Genomic DNA, 15357 nt, shown 5'->3' with positions numbered 1-15357 from the left:
GACCACCTCAGCTACAGTCACCACAGGAGCTGCTGCTGCTCTCAAACATGGCTCAGGGGACTTGGGTGGGGTTGGGTGCTTGGAGTCTCCAGAACCCCTCCGTTTGAATTCTTGGAATCCCGGCCTTCCCTCTGATGTTCAGATAAGAGATCCAGTGAGGTTATGGATGCAGTCTGTGTTCTAATCTGGTGCTCTGTATGGACCAGACTCTGCTTCTTTATGGTCATCCTGGAAACGCCCTGACTCACTAGCTTTTCCTTGAGGTGAGATCTTAAAACCTGGAACCTGTAGTTTCCTCGTGTGAATGCTCCAGTGTCTTCACACATAGCCACTCCATCTCTTCATTCCCAGAAATCAGTAGCGATTGTTCATGCAGCTGTTTTTCCACCGAGAATCTTGGGCCTCCAGTGTTACGTCCTCAAATGCTCACTGAATCTTTACCACTTTGAAAGCAGCCCAGTTGAAGAACTAGTAATCCCAGAGCCTGTTTTCCTTGAGGGTCTGTTATCTGTAACCTCTTCCTGCCAACAATCATACAGCTTATGTTAGCTTCTTTTTGTTGCTCAGATTATCACGACCTTCATGTGTTAAAATAACAAATAACCGTCTTTCTTAGGGTTTTGGGGATCAGAAGTCCTAAAACTGAGGCTGCATTCCTTCTGAGGCTTTAGGGAAGAATCTCTTTTTTTTTTTGCCTTGTCTAGCTGCTGGAGACCCCTTGGCCCACAGCCCCTTCCTCCATTTTCACAGGCCACAGGAGCCTCTTCAGCCTGCTCCCTCTCCAGCCTCTACTTCACTGGTCACCTCTCCTCTTCTCCCTCTTCTCTGACTCCCTCTCCTTCTCTTCACTCAGACCCTTTGTCGACATGGGACCCACCCAGACAATCCAAGATAAGCTCCTCATCTCGAAGTCCAAACCCTTAATCATATTTGCAGGGTTCCTTCTGCCATGTAAGGCAACATATTCGCAGGTCCTTGGGATTGAGCTGTGACGTCTTGGTCATGGTGGTTGGGAAGCTGGGGGGCCGGGGCACTAGCATGTTACTCTGTCTGCCGTTGTCATGTTCCAGCTGTAGACAAAGGAATCCACTTTAGCTGAGGTTAGCAGAAAGAGGGTTATTAAAGGCTGTTACCTGGTGTATTGAAGGAGGCCTGGAAAAGAGGACTCCCAGAGCTCTCCTTTGAACCGGGCCTGCCAGGAAGCTGCTTCAGACTTTAGACTCTGCCAGCATTTCAGCTAAAACCCTTCCACACTGTGCTCCCAGAAGACCCATATGGCCGTCACTTCACTGTGTGTACTTCCGCCTCCAATGAGGGCTCACCTCTTGGTAGGAGCTAGGACATGTGCAGAAGTACTGGCCACAAGGGAGTCTGGGAAATAAATATACTTTTGAAAAATATATCACTGGACTTCCCTGGTGGTACGGTGGATAAGAACCACCTGCCAGTGCAGGGGGCAGACGAAGATTCCATATGCCGTAGAGGAACTAAGCCGGTTTGCCACAACTACTGAAGCCCACGTGCTCTAGAGCCTGTGCTCCTCAACAAGAGAAGTCACCGAAATGAGAAGTTACGCACTGCAGCTAGAGAGCAGCCCCTGCTCGCCGCAACTAGAGTAAAGCCCGCATGTAGCAACGAAGGCCCAGAGCAACCACACATTAAAAAAATATATATGTATCAATGATACGAAAATGTGTATATATCATTGTGTAGTTTTCTACATAATGTTTTGATAGAATGGGTTGAAATGTGTTAAGTGAGCCAGCCTTTAAAATATGCAGCGTATTCCATGATCAGGGAAGGCTCTTCCTCAATGACAGGTGATATTTGAGGAGACATCTTAAAGAGCGTGAAGGAGTAAGTCACAGAGCTAACCTTAGAGAAGAACATTCCAGGCGGAGGGAAAAATGCCTAGTCGAGTTGTCTTTTGCTTTGGGTAATTGAGTAGGCATCATAATCTTGAGTTTTCTGGAGACTTCATTTTCTCCCTCCCAGAAAAACAAGAATATTTCTTTCCAAAAGTAATAATTACTGTATTTCACCAAATCTAAAATGCCATGCACTTTAAGATATTACGTTGGGAACCAATAAAAAAGATGAATGCTGCCAACATAACCATAACTTCCCATCGGTTTTGGTGATGCTTATGTAGTGTGGGCGGCGAGAGGGGATATGTGTCTGAGAGTCAGTGAAGTTGTGAAGATAAATAGGTACAATGGAGATGGATCTGTGTGTCTTCTTTCATTTAACTGTTAGTCTTTAATTTTAGAACTGTGGAAGATCTGAAAAATAATGAAAGCCAATGGAAAGACTCCCCACTGGCAACCAGACACCGTGAGATGCTGAAACGCTGCAAAACTCAGCTTAAGGTCTGTATAGTTAACTGGGTAATTTATGGATCAGCCTCACAATAGGAATTTTCCCACCAGAATATGAGCCTTGAATGAACAGTTTAATGTCCTCATTTTTTCCTCATTATTATTTCCCTCAAGATAAAAATAGTACATTTAAATGCTTGTTGATCGTTTCTATGTATACTTAAATCTCAGGACTGAAAGTGTATACGCCGTGTGCCAGTAATGATAGGAATTCTTAATGGGTTTTATCATCCTTGAACATCATCTCCCTTTCCTCACCTCATGCAAGATGTTCCCCCTCTACTAACCCTGACTCCACACCCAGATACACACACACTCCAGTGTGTCCAGCCACGCATCTTCATGTTTGACAAAGTGGAATTGTGGTAGTGGAAAGCTGTCTTTCCTTTGCCCCTCATTCTTCGTTGAATTGAAAATGATCCATTGTATAGAACCTAACTGTAGACGGGAAGATTTCTGCTTATAAACATGGTGGTGGTGGTTTAGTTGCTAAGTTGTGTCTGACTCTTGCGACCCTATAGACTGTAGCCCACCAGGCTCCTCTGTCCGTGGGATTCTCCAGGCAAGAATACTGGAGTGGGTTGCCATTTCCTTCTCCAGGGGATCTTCCCGACCCAGGAATTGAACCCAGGTCTCCTGCATTGCAGGCAGATGATTTACTGACTGAGCTGTGTGGGAAGCCCTTATAAACATATAAGGAAGCTTATAAACATAGCTAAAACAAACAGTAGCTAAAGTTGTACAAGGGAAGCACAGACAGCAAATGTACTCATTTTTCTGTGTTTATGTTCAGATTACAAAGCTGAATGTTAGCTGTGTTTTCTGTTGATTAATAGGATGATATGTAGAAATTTTACCTGACTTAGATTTCTGGTACAAGTTAAAAATTTCACTTTTATTTACTAATGGAGTAGAAACCTCTTTGAGAAGCAGAATAAACCAGGGACTCTTTTCTGGGGTCTATAGACCCCTTAAGCACTCCAGAGAGAGGTTTCAAGAAGTCTGTAAACTGTTGACATTTATATGTAATGTGTGTGCACGTGGATGTTTAAACTCACAGCGATCCTCTGAGATGGGTGTTAAACCCTGGGTGGACGAGCATTTTGCCCAAGATGAGCATAAGTACTGACCTGGAATTTAGATGTGAATATGTCAGGCTCCTTCTCAGTAACCACCACTGACTTCCAAAGGGTCTCTCTCATCAAGCTTTTCAAATATGACAGTGATGACTTAGTCTTTTCAGCACTAAACTATGCCCAGTGGTTCGCATGGCGCACCTTCTTAGAGCAGAGGAAGCTCTTGAGACACAAACAGCATCTTACAGCCTGTTAGTGCTAATGCTCTGGAAGCCCTAGAGCAGGGGTCCCCAACCTCCAGTATCTAATGCCTAATCTTAGGTGGAGCTGATGTAATAATAAACCTAAAGTGCAAAATAAATGTAATGCACTCGAATCACCCCCAAACCATCCCCACCCCACCACATCCCACTCTGTGGAAAAACTGTCTTCCACGAAACTGGTCCCTGGTGCCCAAAAGGTGGGGGACCGCTTCCCTGGAGCCTAGATTTCCCATCTCCTCGCCCATGCCCTGCCTGTGACCACACATAGGAACTTAGCCACCAGCTAATCTATGAATGGGGTCATACCTGCTTCCACAGAAACTGGTACGATGCAAGGCCTGTGCTGATGCTGGCTTGCTTGATGAGAGCTTTCTGAGAAGATGTCTGAACTTCTACGGCCTTCTCATTCAGCTGCTGCTCCGCCTCCTGGACCCTGCCTACCCGGAGTGAGTTGCTCTGTCTTCCTCCCCCGTCTCCATTCATCCAGGCCGTGTTGTCTTTATTGCTCTACAGAGCTGACACCCAAAACTGTGACGGGGGATAATGTAATCAGGAATGCATTTCCAGATTGTACTTAGATAGACTATGAAAGTAGTAATGTTAATAGCTGTTTTCTCTGAAATTAGTTATAGTAGTGAAGGACTGTCAACACTTCTTAGGTTAATTTTGAGAGAGTGCTTTTTGAAAATTGGCTATAAAATCTTTGATGAAAAAGAAAATCTATGAATCGGAAGTGAAAAGTTGGGATTAACAGGATATTGGGTCCCCCCAAGCACTGGTTCCAGCCTGATCCCTAGTCAGTTCCAAGAATGAACCGAGAACATCATGGATCTCTTTATCATCACCTGGACAGCTCCTCCATACAGCCATTTTTGTTTGGTTTGTTACAATTTTATGGTTATTATGAAATCTCCAGATCATTAATGTTGGGGAGGTTGGCTGAAGCCTGCTGCAGGAATGGAAAATAGTATTTAAAGTAAAAATGTCCCCGATGGTAAGAATTGGAATTCTAAACCAGTTCTGCCAGTCCTCAGAATCTATATTCGTTATTGTTTAGTCTCTTAAGTCGTGTCTAACTCTTTTGTGACTCCATGGACTGTAGCGCACCAGGCTCCTCTGTCCATGGGATTTCTCAGACAAGAATACTGGAGTGGGTTGCCATTTCCTTCTCTAGGGGATCTTCCCGAACCAGGGATCAAACCCAGGTCTCCTGAATTTGCAGATGGGTTCTTTACCACTGAGCCATCAGGGAAGCCTCAAAGTCTATATAGGTATAGATTATGGCATTGATTACAATCATTCATATAAAGAATTGTGGAAAAGAAAGAAGAATATATAAAGCAGATGGCTTCCAAAGAATCAGAAGTTGCATTTTGCCTCTAAATGCGAAAGCAATTTATGTGCAGTGTTAAAGATGAAATTCAAACATATAAAAGCAAAAAAAAAATGTGTAGCCGTATTGTCTTAAAACAGTTTGAGCTGCATAAAATGCCCAAACATGACACTTTTATTTCCTTCACATTTTATTTATTGCATTAACCTTAACAGGAAACCAAGAAAAGGAACAACATTCATGTCCACCTTTTACATCCCCAGCTTCATGATTCCCTGTTCATTTCTGGGTGCAGTTTCTTTGCCTGTGCACTGTTTATTTAGTTGTTTTATAAAATGAGAGCTGTTTCCGAATGAACCACTTATTGTAATTGTAGTGTTCTGATCCTCATAATTTGATGTGTCACTGTTTCACTTTGTAACCTGTACTTTTCTCTCTTTGACAGTGTAACACTGCCTTTAAATTCAGATGTCCCCAAGGTATTTGCAGCATTGCCTGAGTTTTATGTAGAAGATGTTGCTGAATTTTTATTTTTTATTGTACAGTAAGTCCCATTCACATATTGCATATTTCTGATATGTATTTATATTTGATGTACACATTGTATTACAAACCTCCATTTGATGCCATTGAATGCTGCCCAGAGACTGGAAAAATAAATCTAGCTGTGGCACCAAGCCAATTCCAATAATATCTCAAGACAGAAGCAGGATTAACAATGCTAGTAATAATATACTCTGTGAAAATTGAGTTGAATTTTTAATAACTGAGTATGCGTTTCTGAGAAACAGAAGGAGAAAACAGTTTATAAATATCTGAGTGAACATTCAAAGCCAGAAATACCCACATCTGTATTTTGTACCAATATTTTTCTCAACTGTAAAATTAGAGAAAGCTTACAAAGAAATAAGTTGAGTTTATAAGTAGTATTTGAAATCTGAAAAAATAAAAACTCCATCAAAATATTTTTTTAAGTCTTTTTGGTTGTGAAGATCTTTTGTAAAATTATGGTTTAATTGTAGCTTTGGTTTATTTTCTAAGACGTAAATTAATGTAACATGCTGTGGCCAATAGACACAATGGGTTTGAAATCCTACCCAGTTATAATGTGAATAGTCACCTTAAAATCAACAAGTTAAAGGAAATTAATCAACCTGGTTCCTCGACCTTGTCCCCTTCCTCGCCCAGTCAGCAGCATCCACCCACGTTGAGCCTCTCGAAGCTTCACTACCTGTCCTTCTCGCCTCTCTTCAGATACTCTCCTCAGGTGCTTTACGAGCCCTGCACTCAGGATATTGTGATGTTCCTTGTCGTGATGTTGTGTAACCAGAACTACATCCGAAATCCATATCTGGTGGCCAAACTGGTAGAAGTCATGTTCATGACCAACCCTGCTGTTCAGCCACGGACCCAGAAGTTTTTTGAAATGATCGAGAACCATCCCCTCTCCACCAAGTTGTTGGTCCCTTCCCTGATGAAGTTTTATACAGGTAATGTTTCTGGTGTGTACAGGTGGGCAGGATTGTCTAAAACCAGCAGGTGAAGTTGTTCTAAACCTGCTACCTAATCTCCTAGTGTCCACATAGAAGTATCACCTGCTAATCCACCGTCAGCAGTACAAAAACTGTTGGTTATTTTCCGCTCGAGTTGTGGAAACATTACACTGACCACATACTAGTCACTGATAATTCAATGGAATCTATAAAAAGGTAGAGGGGTTACATTGAGACCAAATTGACGTTTTTATCTGAAATTGCCTGACTCGTTTTATGTTTGACTGCGCTAGGTCTTCATCGCTGCACACAGGCTTTCTCTAATTGCAGCAAGTGGGGGCTGCTCTTTACTGCGGTGCTCAGGCTTCTCGTTACAATGGTCCCCTTGTTGTGGAGGGGCTAGGGCACACGGACTTCAGTAGCTTCAAACCCATGTCCCCTGCATTGGTGGTGAATTCTTAGCCACCACCAGGGGAGCCCCACCCGGTTCATTTTAGTTTCTAACTTACAACATTAGTTTTGCAAACAGAGTTTCAAAACTGTGGGTGAAACAGGGAGCTGGTTAAAAGTGCTTATTCTTGGGACCTCCCCCAAACCAACGGAAGGAGGATCTCCGGGAGTCTTCACTGATTCACTAATTCTATACATTTATCGAATGTCTGCTCTTTGCCAGGCACTGTCCTAGGTGCTGGGCAGCACTGGTGAACAAGATGTGAGAACGTATCGGACAGTCTGCAAGGAGGTCTTCCTCTTCTGGTTGAACTATGTTCTGAGTTTCCATTCGTAGTTTGGCTTTTCGACTGCAGATGTATTTTCATAAAGCCAGTTAGTTACCTGTGGGCTGCATTCACCTGTTCTCTACCAAAGGCACATGATTGTACTGATGGGACAGTTTTTCTCCAGTTGTATATTTCTCAGGAAAAGAAGTGTGTGCTGTCTGCCTTCTTACCTTCTATTGAACCTAGCACGCTCTGGGCACTCATTTAGCAGAATATGCTCGCCTTGCTCTTGAAAGAAACCCCAGCCTCCATGAGCACAGTCCCTTGCTGTTCACAGAGGCAGTAGGGGATTGAAAGTTCTTCTGTGTTCAGTGACAGCCATCCCTTCTCAGTTGATCAAGACCTGCTCCTGCTTATTTTGAGATGGTGCCCATACTTCTTTCTGCTTCTAAGGCTCAAGAGTCTGTCTGTCTTCTTCCACTTCGTCACTATTACCTTGTGTCATCTCTTGGAAATTTCTCTCCTTCCCTAATCTACCTGTATCCTCTTGAACCTAAAGAAGTCCACAAACCCCTTGAAGTTTTGTTAACATGCTCACCTTGGCAACAGCAGAGAGCACTCCTGGGTAAAAGGCCCTTGCTTGGTTTGCCTGTCCTTCTCTTACCTCCTATCCCTGGTAGGAGAGAACCATGGGCCATTCAGGTACAATTGGTGCATCAGCTTTTTACAGAACGGGACCCCATATGGTACCCTGCACCGGTCAGGCTTCACTGAATTGAAGGTAATCCTAAATTTCTTTAAAAAAAAAAATGATGAGGTACCTCTTTTCACCTATCAAACTTGAATACCCAGTGTTAAAATGGTTTTAGGAAAATAATCTGCAAAAGCCTATTTCAGCCCTTCTGTCACTAGTATGCAGAATCAATGCTGTGAAACTGAGAATGTAAGTTGGTAAAGCCTTTCTGGACGGCAAATTGGCCATCCACACCAGACACTTGAGTATTCCTATCTGGGGACCTCCCTGGCAGTCCAGTGGAGAAGATTCTTTGCTTCCACTTTGGGCAGCACAGGTTCAATCTCTGGTTGGGGAACTAAGATCCCACATGCTGTGGGGCACAGCCGAAAAATAATAGTAATAAGGAACATTGGAGTAACAGATTATCTGTGTTGGAAGCAGCCATTCTCTGTCCCTGGGGCTGGGGGAACCAAGGGAAAAGGCTTGGGGTTATTGGAATCTGGTTGCTCAAATGATTTCCTAAAGGAAATCAACTCTGAATACTCAGTGGAAGGACTGACAGTGAAGCCGAAGGTCCAATACTTTGGCCACCTGATGGGAAGAGCTGACTCAATGGAAAAGGCCCTGTTACTGGGTAAGATTGAAGGTGAAAGGAGAAGGAGGTGGCAGAGGATGAAATGGTTAGATAGCATCACTGACGCAGTGGACTTGAATCTGAGCAAACTCTGGGAGACAGTGAAGGACAGGAGAGCCTGGTGTGCTGCAGTTCATGGGGTCGCAAAGAGACAGGACTTAGTGACTAAACAATAACAGCAGCAACAAATAGTGAAAGTATTAAAAAGAAATTCCTGCCAGTGGTAGGTCAGTTAAGTAAATTATCATTTATCCATCCAGTGGGTCCATGTGAGCCATAAAAAATAGTGTTAGTTATATTAAATGGTTAAGTAATAAAAAGAAAGTGCCATTAATGGGACAGTTTGTCAACTGTGACCACCTTTTGGTACACAAAAATATATTACAGATAAAAGTGTGGGAAGATATGCACCAGCATGTTAACAGTGAGTTGTTTGTTTTTGAATGGTTAAATTCTGGGTGGTTTTATTTTTCTGTTTTAAAAAGTTATCTAATGTCTTCATTATTCTACAGTAAACTTGTGTTGTTGGTATTGAAAAGACAAGAAAGATTTTAGTTAAATGCATTTTGTACTCAGTGCCCTGGGCTTGTCACTGTGGCTTTGGGATAAAGGACAGGGCTAGGCCTCCTGCCTGTGAGGCCCAGGGTGGGGGCGGGGTGGCAGGGGGGTACCATAAAGATTCCAGGAGTGGGAGGATGGGTGGGTGTCCTTTCTCCCTGGCCACCAACCAGCATGCCCTCTGGCCCTGGGCCACCTCTGTAATCACGAGTAGATGATAAGATGATACCCGTGCTAATAATAACCACTGCTTATTGAATATTTACTGATCCTTTCACTTAATCCCCACAGCAGTCCTCAAGATGGGTGCTATAAATATCTCCCTCTTACAAATGAGGAAACTAAAGCTTAGAAGCATCTAGAAGCTCACTGAAGGTCAGCAGCCAGTGAGTGGCAGCGACCTCAGCAGTTGGGCATTAGCGCAGGTGCTCCACCTGTTCCCCAGGGCCGGCGCCTGGGGAGCCCACAGCGGGCATGGCAGACACTCCCCCACGTGTCCAGCAAATCCACATCAAGTCCTGCTGGTTTAGGTCCTGGCTCCTGAGCACAGCCAGCTCTCAGACATGAATTAGAGCTTGATCTCTAAAACACACTCCTCTTTTACACCCCAGAGAGGGTCTAGCTCAGATAGTGCTTAAGGTCAAATGTTTGTTCCAGAAATAAAACTGAGTTTCAGAATGTGTGTGAGTGTGCTCAGCCGTGTCCAACTCTTTGCAGCCCCAATGGACTGTAGCTCTCCAGACCCTCTGTCCATGGGATTTTCTAGGCAAGACCACTGGAGTGAGTTGCCATTTTCTACTCTAGGGGATCGTCCTGACCCACGGATCAAATCCACATCTCTTACATTGCAGGCACATTCTCTACCACTGAGCCACCAGGGAAACCCATTTTGAAAAGAAGAATATTTTATTTGTACTAGAGCAAAGGTGGTACTTAAGGACTAGCACTCAAAACGTGGCTACTCAGAACCAGGAAGAACACTGATAACCAAGACAACTTCAAGACCATTCCCTTTCCCAAGCTGATCTGAGTCAGCAAAGACAGTGTTAGCCCAAGTAGACTTAATCACCAGCTCAGCAAATACGCATGGAGCTGCTACTACACGTCAACTCCCGTGTTGCCACTTGGGCCTAGCCATGCGAACGCCAAAACCCCTGTCACTGCCAGTTAGGCATTCTGGTGTGAAAACAGATGTGGAACCAATAAATAAGATACAGAGAGTGGGTGTGAGAGGAGGGCCTGGTGCTACGTTTTTTTTGGGGAGATGGGTACTGCACTACTTGGCATATGGGATCTTAGTCCCCCGACCAGCGATTGAACCCACCGCTTCTGCAATGGAAGCGTAAAGTTTTAACTGCTGGACCCCCAGGGAAGTGTCGCCAGCCTGGTGTTACTTTTAAGAAGCACAGTCAGGTCTTCAAGGAGATGACTTTGGAGTGATATTGAGAACAAAACCAAAGAGGGAACCCTGAGAAGATCTCAGCCACAGTGTGGCAGGCAGTGAGAACAGCACACGGAAAGGCCCTGAGGGCCCTGGCGGCTTACTGAATCAAGAAGGCTTGTGAGCAGGAAGCAGAGATCTAGATCTCTGTAGGCTTTCTAGAAATAGGACTTGGGACAGACAAAAAAGGAGAAATACCATATGATATTCCTTATATGTGGAATATAAAAAGAAATGATACAAATGAACTTACAAAACAGAAGCAGACTCACATACTTAGAAAAAGAACTTATGGTTGCCAGTAGGGAAGGACAAAGGGAAGGGATAGTTTGGGAGTTTGGGATGGGCTTGTACACACTGCTTTATTTAAAATGGATAACCAACAAGCTCCTACTGTATAGCATAGGGAACTGTGCTCAATGTTATGTGGCAGCCTGGATGGGAGGGGAGTTTGGGGGAGAGTAGACATATATATGTAGGGCTGAGTCCCTTTGCTGTACATGTGAAAATGTCACAGTATTGTTAATTGGTTATTTTCCAATACTTTTGGCCACCTGATGCGAAGAGCTAACTCATTGGAAAAGTCCCTGAAGCTGGGGAAATTTGAGGGCAAATGCAGAAGGGGGTGACAGAGGATGAGATGATTGGATGGCATCACCGGCTCAATAGATATGAGTTTAAGCAAACTCCAAGAGATAGTGAAGGACAGGAAAGCCTGGCATGCTACAGTCCCTGAGGTCACAGAGTCGGACCCGACTTTGCTACTGAACAACAATACAAAATAAAAGGTTTAAAGTTTGGGGAAAAAAAGAACTAGGACTAGGAACTGGGGATTATATCTTGGACTGATGCAATTTTGAGGGAACATTAGCAATGAGCTTTTTTTAATGTTGGAAGAGATGTATGAGTCCTAAGTTCACGGTCATTACTTAGTCTGTGCTGTGTTCAGGATACAGGACAGGTGTTCTGGGCCATTTAGAGCATAGGCGAGGCTCTGTGTCAGCCCCCTGTGTGTTTCTCCCTTAGACTCCGCTAAGTCAGCCCTCCATACTGCAGTTCACACTTCTATACAGTTAATAAAACAGTGCTTAGTTCAGCTTAAAGAAAGGTGCTTTTAGATCTTCATACTAAGGTACTATCCTTTTATCTTTAACTTTTTTTAAGTCCCTATTAAGTGTTCATTGGGAAATACAGAAGAGAGCAAAGAGAAAATAAAGCTCTTTGATAATGTCTGTGTTCAGAATCTCTGTTAACATTTTGCTCTGTGTCTTTCCAGTCAGCTTGCATCTCGCGCGTGCGAGTGTGTGTATTTGTTAATATGATTGGTCTCAGACTGTATTTTCTTTGCTGGCCTGTGGCTTTATTTGTGTGTGCATGTGTGTGTTCAGTCGTGTCTGACTCTTTTTGATCCCATGGACTGTGGTGAAGGAATTTTCCAGGCAAGAAGACTGAAATGGGTTGCCATCCCCTTCTCCAGGGGATCTTCCCAACCCAGGAATTAAACGTGTGTCTGCTGCATTGACAGACAGATTTATATCACAAATACCTTTTTGCGTTCTCCCTTGGGCGTTGGATTATTTATATTTTCTTCCATATAGATAGTACTTTAATGAATATCCTGGGAGATCAGTCTCTGAACATGTTGTGTTTTTATTCCCACGTGGGTTTGTAGTGTCTTGCATCTTTTCCTTAAGTCCGTTGTCTTTACCTGGCAGTTTTCCCTCTTTTTAAAATTTGTCATGAGTTCAGGAATTTCTCATGCTTAAGCTATTTGTCTTTTTATAGGAAGTTTGATCTTTGTTCCATTTTAAAAGCTACGGGGATCATGATAACTGGTAAATGAATGATGAGTATATAGAGATACATAGAGATTTACTGTGCTTTTCTCTAGTTTGATACATGTTTTAAAATGTCAGTTATACAAAAATAGTTAAAGTGATAGTCACATTCAATAGATATGTTACCCTTAATAAAATTTAACCCAGTTGTTTTTACCCGCTCGGGGAAGTGTTGTGGAGTTCCTATAAACTAGTAACAGTTGGGAGAGGTATGGTAATTCAGCTCTGGTCATTGGTGATGCTAGCCCAGTGATGCCCATCGATTTTCCCAGACCAGTTCATTTTGTTACTGTGTCATTGCCCTCCTTCACTGTGAAGGTCTGTCTTTAAAACCACTTATAATTTCTCTTCTGCCTTAGGTATGAGATAGAAACAAAATTGTATCACATCTCTGATTTTGCAGATTCATATTATTAATGTCATAGCACTAATAGCTGCTTTTAGAAAGGTAAGAAAGTCTATATCCTTCAGTCCCTTGTCTTTCTTCTTCAGACGTTGAGCACACCGGCGCCACCAGTGAGTTCTACGACAAGTTCACCATTCGCTATCATATTAGCACCATTTTTAAAAGCCTTTGGCAAAACATAGCTCACCACGGCACCTTTATGGAGGAGTTCAAGTGAGTATTGGGCCCCTAATCTCACCACTTGCCTTCTTGCAAATCAGAGGGCGAACAGCCACTTAAAAGCTTTCCCAGCTGGTTCTTGTAGACTGTTTGGTTAGTCTCCTCTGAGTTTTCCAGATGGTTCTGCTAAATGTGAGCAGGATTATCAAATTTTCTGTCTGCCAGACTTTGCTGAATTTTAGATTTCTCAAGATACTTTGGGCATAGTATACATGGAGACAGAATCTATTCTGAGATGAAGTGTTGTGTTTTTTGGTCTTTCTTGATTACAGTATTACATGAATTTGCAGAATGGCTGAAATGGGATCTTCTAGCAGTCTTTGAATATGTTGAAATCAAGCTTTAGAGTTAGAAGCGTTAGGAGGACTTCGGGTTCAAAAGCAGCTAGTGTGAAGGCTGTCATTTGAAATGATGTTCTTTGTAGGGAGGGCCTAGACCTTGATGAAGTTTGTCTCATTACCAATCTGAAGTTTCAGTGACTGCTTAAACCTGGACATGAGTAATGCCATCTAAGTTACTTAAAGGTGCAGCAGTGGAGTCACAGACACAGAGAGCAGACTTGTGGACACAGTTGGGAAAGGAGAGGGCGGGACAAGTTGCGAGAGCAGCATTGAAATACATCCACTGGCACGTGTAGAATAGATGGGCAGCGGGAATTTGCTACGTTACGCAGCAAGCTCACATCTTTGACGCAGGGAGCTCAAATTGGGTGCTCTGTGACAGCCTCGAGGGAGGGGGATGAGTGGGAGGTGGGAGGGAGGTTCAAGAGGGAGGGCACATGTATATACCTGTGGCTGATTCATGTTGCTGTATGGCAGAAACCAATACAACATTGTAAAGCAATTATCCTCCAATTAAAAAGAAAAATTTTTAATGTGCTTTAAAAGTAAAAGTAGATGAAAATGTTGATCTCTTGAATTAGTCTTAAGAAGAAATTTTATCCCATCTACTCTGATATTTGCAACTCATATTCAATCCTTGATCAAGCCTAGTTGTCACTTGTTAACTGAATTACCATTTAACAGTGGAAGTATGGCCAGAGGAGTAGCCATTTCTTTGATAGTTTCCTACAAAGAAAGCCCTTTAGGTTAGTTCTTTCTTTCCATGAGCTGCTCTTGTTTTCAGAAGTATATGCCAACAAAAGCTTGCAGTGAGCTTAGGAGACCAGGCGTGCCTACAGCTCAATCTGCATGGTGCTGATTAGGAGTGTTCATTCTGAATTTCCAGTCTCCTGATATTCAGGCCTCTGCCCTTGTTAACAGGTACTTGTCTTCCCAAGGCAAGGCCCTGCTGCCCTCTGATTTCTCAGCAATAGATCCTGAAGAGTAGTTCCTCTTTTCTCTCCTAATCTGACGGGTCCAGAATCTAATAGATGGACCAAGCCATCTCAGCTCACCAGGTTGTCTGTCCATTATAATAGGATTTGCAGGACAGTTCTGAAGATTGGAAGCTTCTGTTTCTATAAAGAACGTTAATATCATACTTTAACTGTATTACAGCTTCCAATTTTTCTTAAGTGTGTCTTTCTTTATAAAAATGATTGATTGTGTCACTAGTTCTCTTATCTCTTATATGTGGGTATTTGTGCTTTCCTTATATCTTGGTGAGCTTGAGCATATTTTTTCTAGCCTGGAAGAGTGTTTTCTCTACTTAAAATTATTTAGGGAATGAGCCAGGGTAGTGCTGGTAACCCACTCTCTGGAGCTGGGGGTGCTGGAAGTCAGCACTTGCTGGTTTTCCAGGGTGTAAGTACTTCCAATGATGCCAGAGTTGAAGCTGCCAAGGGAATTTGCTCACAGAATTCTAGAATGTTATTAGCAATGATTCTGAGGAACCATGCCAGGTGGCTCCAGCACATCACTGGAATGAACTTACACAATTAATATAAAAGAATCACAAAATCTAAGGGGAGATGCGGGGTTCCCAGCATCGAGTTGTGTCAAGGCTGGTGGCTCTGTGCAGCGATGTGGGTAGCACTTGGGTGGAGGCCATTTTTCTCTGGGACCTGCCGCCACATTCGCTGCCAGTAAACGTGTGACTGTGTCCCGTGTAATTGCTTTTCAGTTCTGGGAAGCAGTTTGTCCGCTATATAAACATGCTGATAAACGACACAACGTTCTTGCTCGATGAGAGTCTGGAGTCTCTGAAGCGGATCCACGAAGTGCAGGAGGAGATGAAGAACAAAGAACAGTGGGACCAGCTGCCCCGGGTGAGGACACGGTGCAGGGGCCCAGGCGGAGCCCCGCGCAGACGGCTGCCTCTG

The 15357-nt window shown here is 43.4% G+C and overlaps 1 protein-coding gene across 4 annotated transcripts in view; it reads left to right on the top strand.

Annotated features, from left to right (window-relative positions):
* Nucleotides 1–15357, top strand: part of UBE4B (ubiquitination factor E4B) — a 120378-nt gene that overhangs the window by 88824 nt on the left and 16197 nt on the right. For all 4 annotated transcript variants that reach the window (XM_069545728.1, XM_069545729.1, XM_069545730.1 and 1 more), the window contains 6 exons: nucleotides 2270–2369; nucleotides 4036–4163; nucleotides 5496–5594; nucleotides 6305–6540; nucleotides 12962–13088; nucleotides 15159–15303. In XM_069545728.1, the coding sequence (XP_069401829.1) occupies nucleotides 2270–2369; nucleotides 4036–4163; nucleotides 5496–5594; nucleotides 6305–6540; nucleotides 12962–13088; nucleotides 15159–15303 (835 nt within the window). The remainder of the gene's footprint in view (nucleotides 1–2269; nucleotides 2370–4035; nucleotides 4164–5495; nucleotides 5595–6304; nucleotides 6541–12961; nucleotides 13089–15158; nucleotides 15304–15357) is intronic.

Source organism: Ovis canadensis, chromosome 12, assembly GCF_042477335.2.
Source record: "Ovis canadensis isolate MfBH-ARS-UI-01 breed Bighorn chromosome 12, ARS-UI_OviCan_v2, whole genome shotgun sequence".
In the NCBI taxonomy this organism is placed as follows: Eukaryota; Metazoa; Chordata; class Mammalia; order Artiodactyla; family Bovidae; genus Ovis; species Ovis canadensis.
Note: the sequence above shows the minus strand (reverse complement) of the source record. Positions and strands in the feature narration are given on the sequence as shown.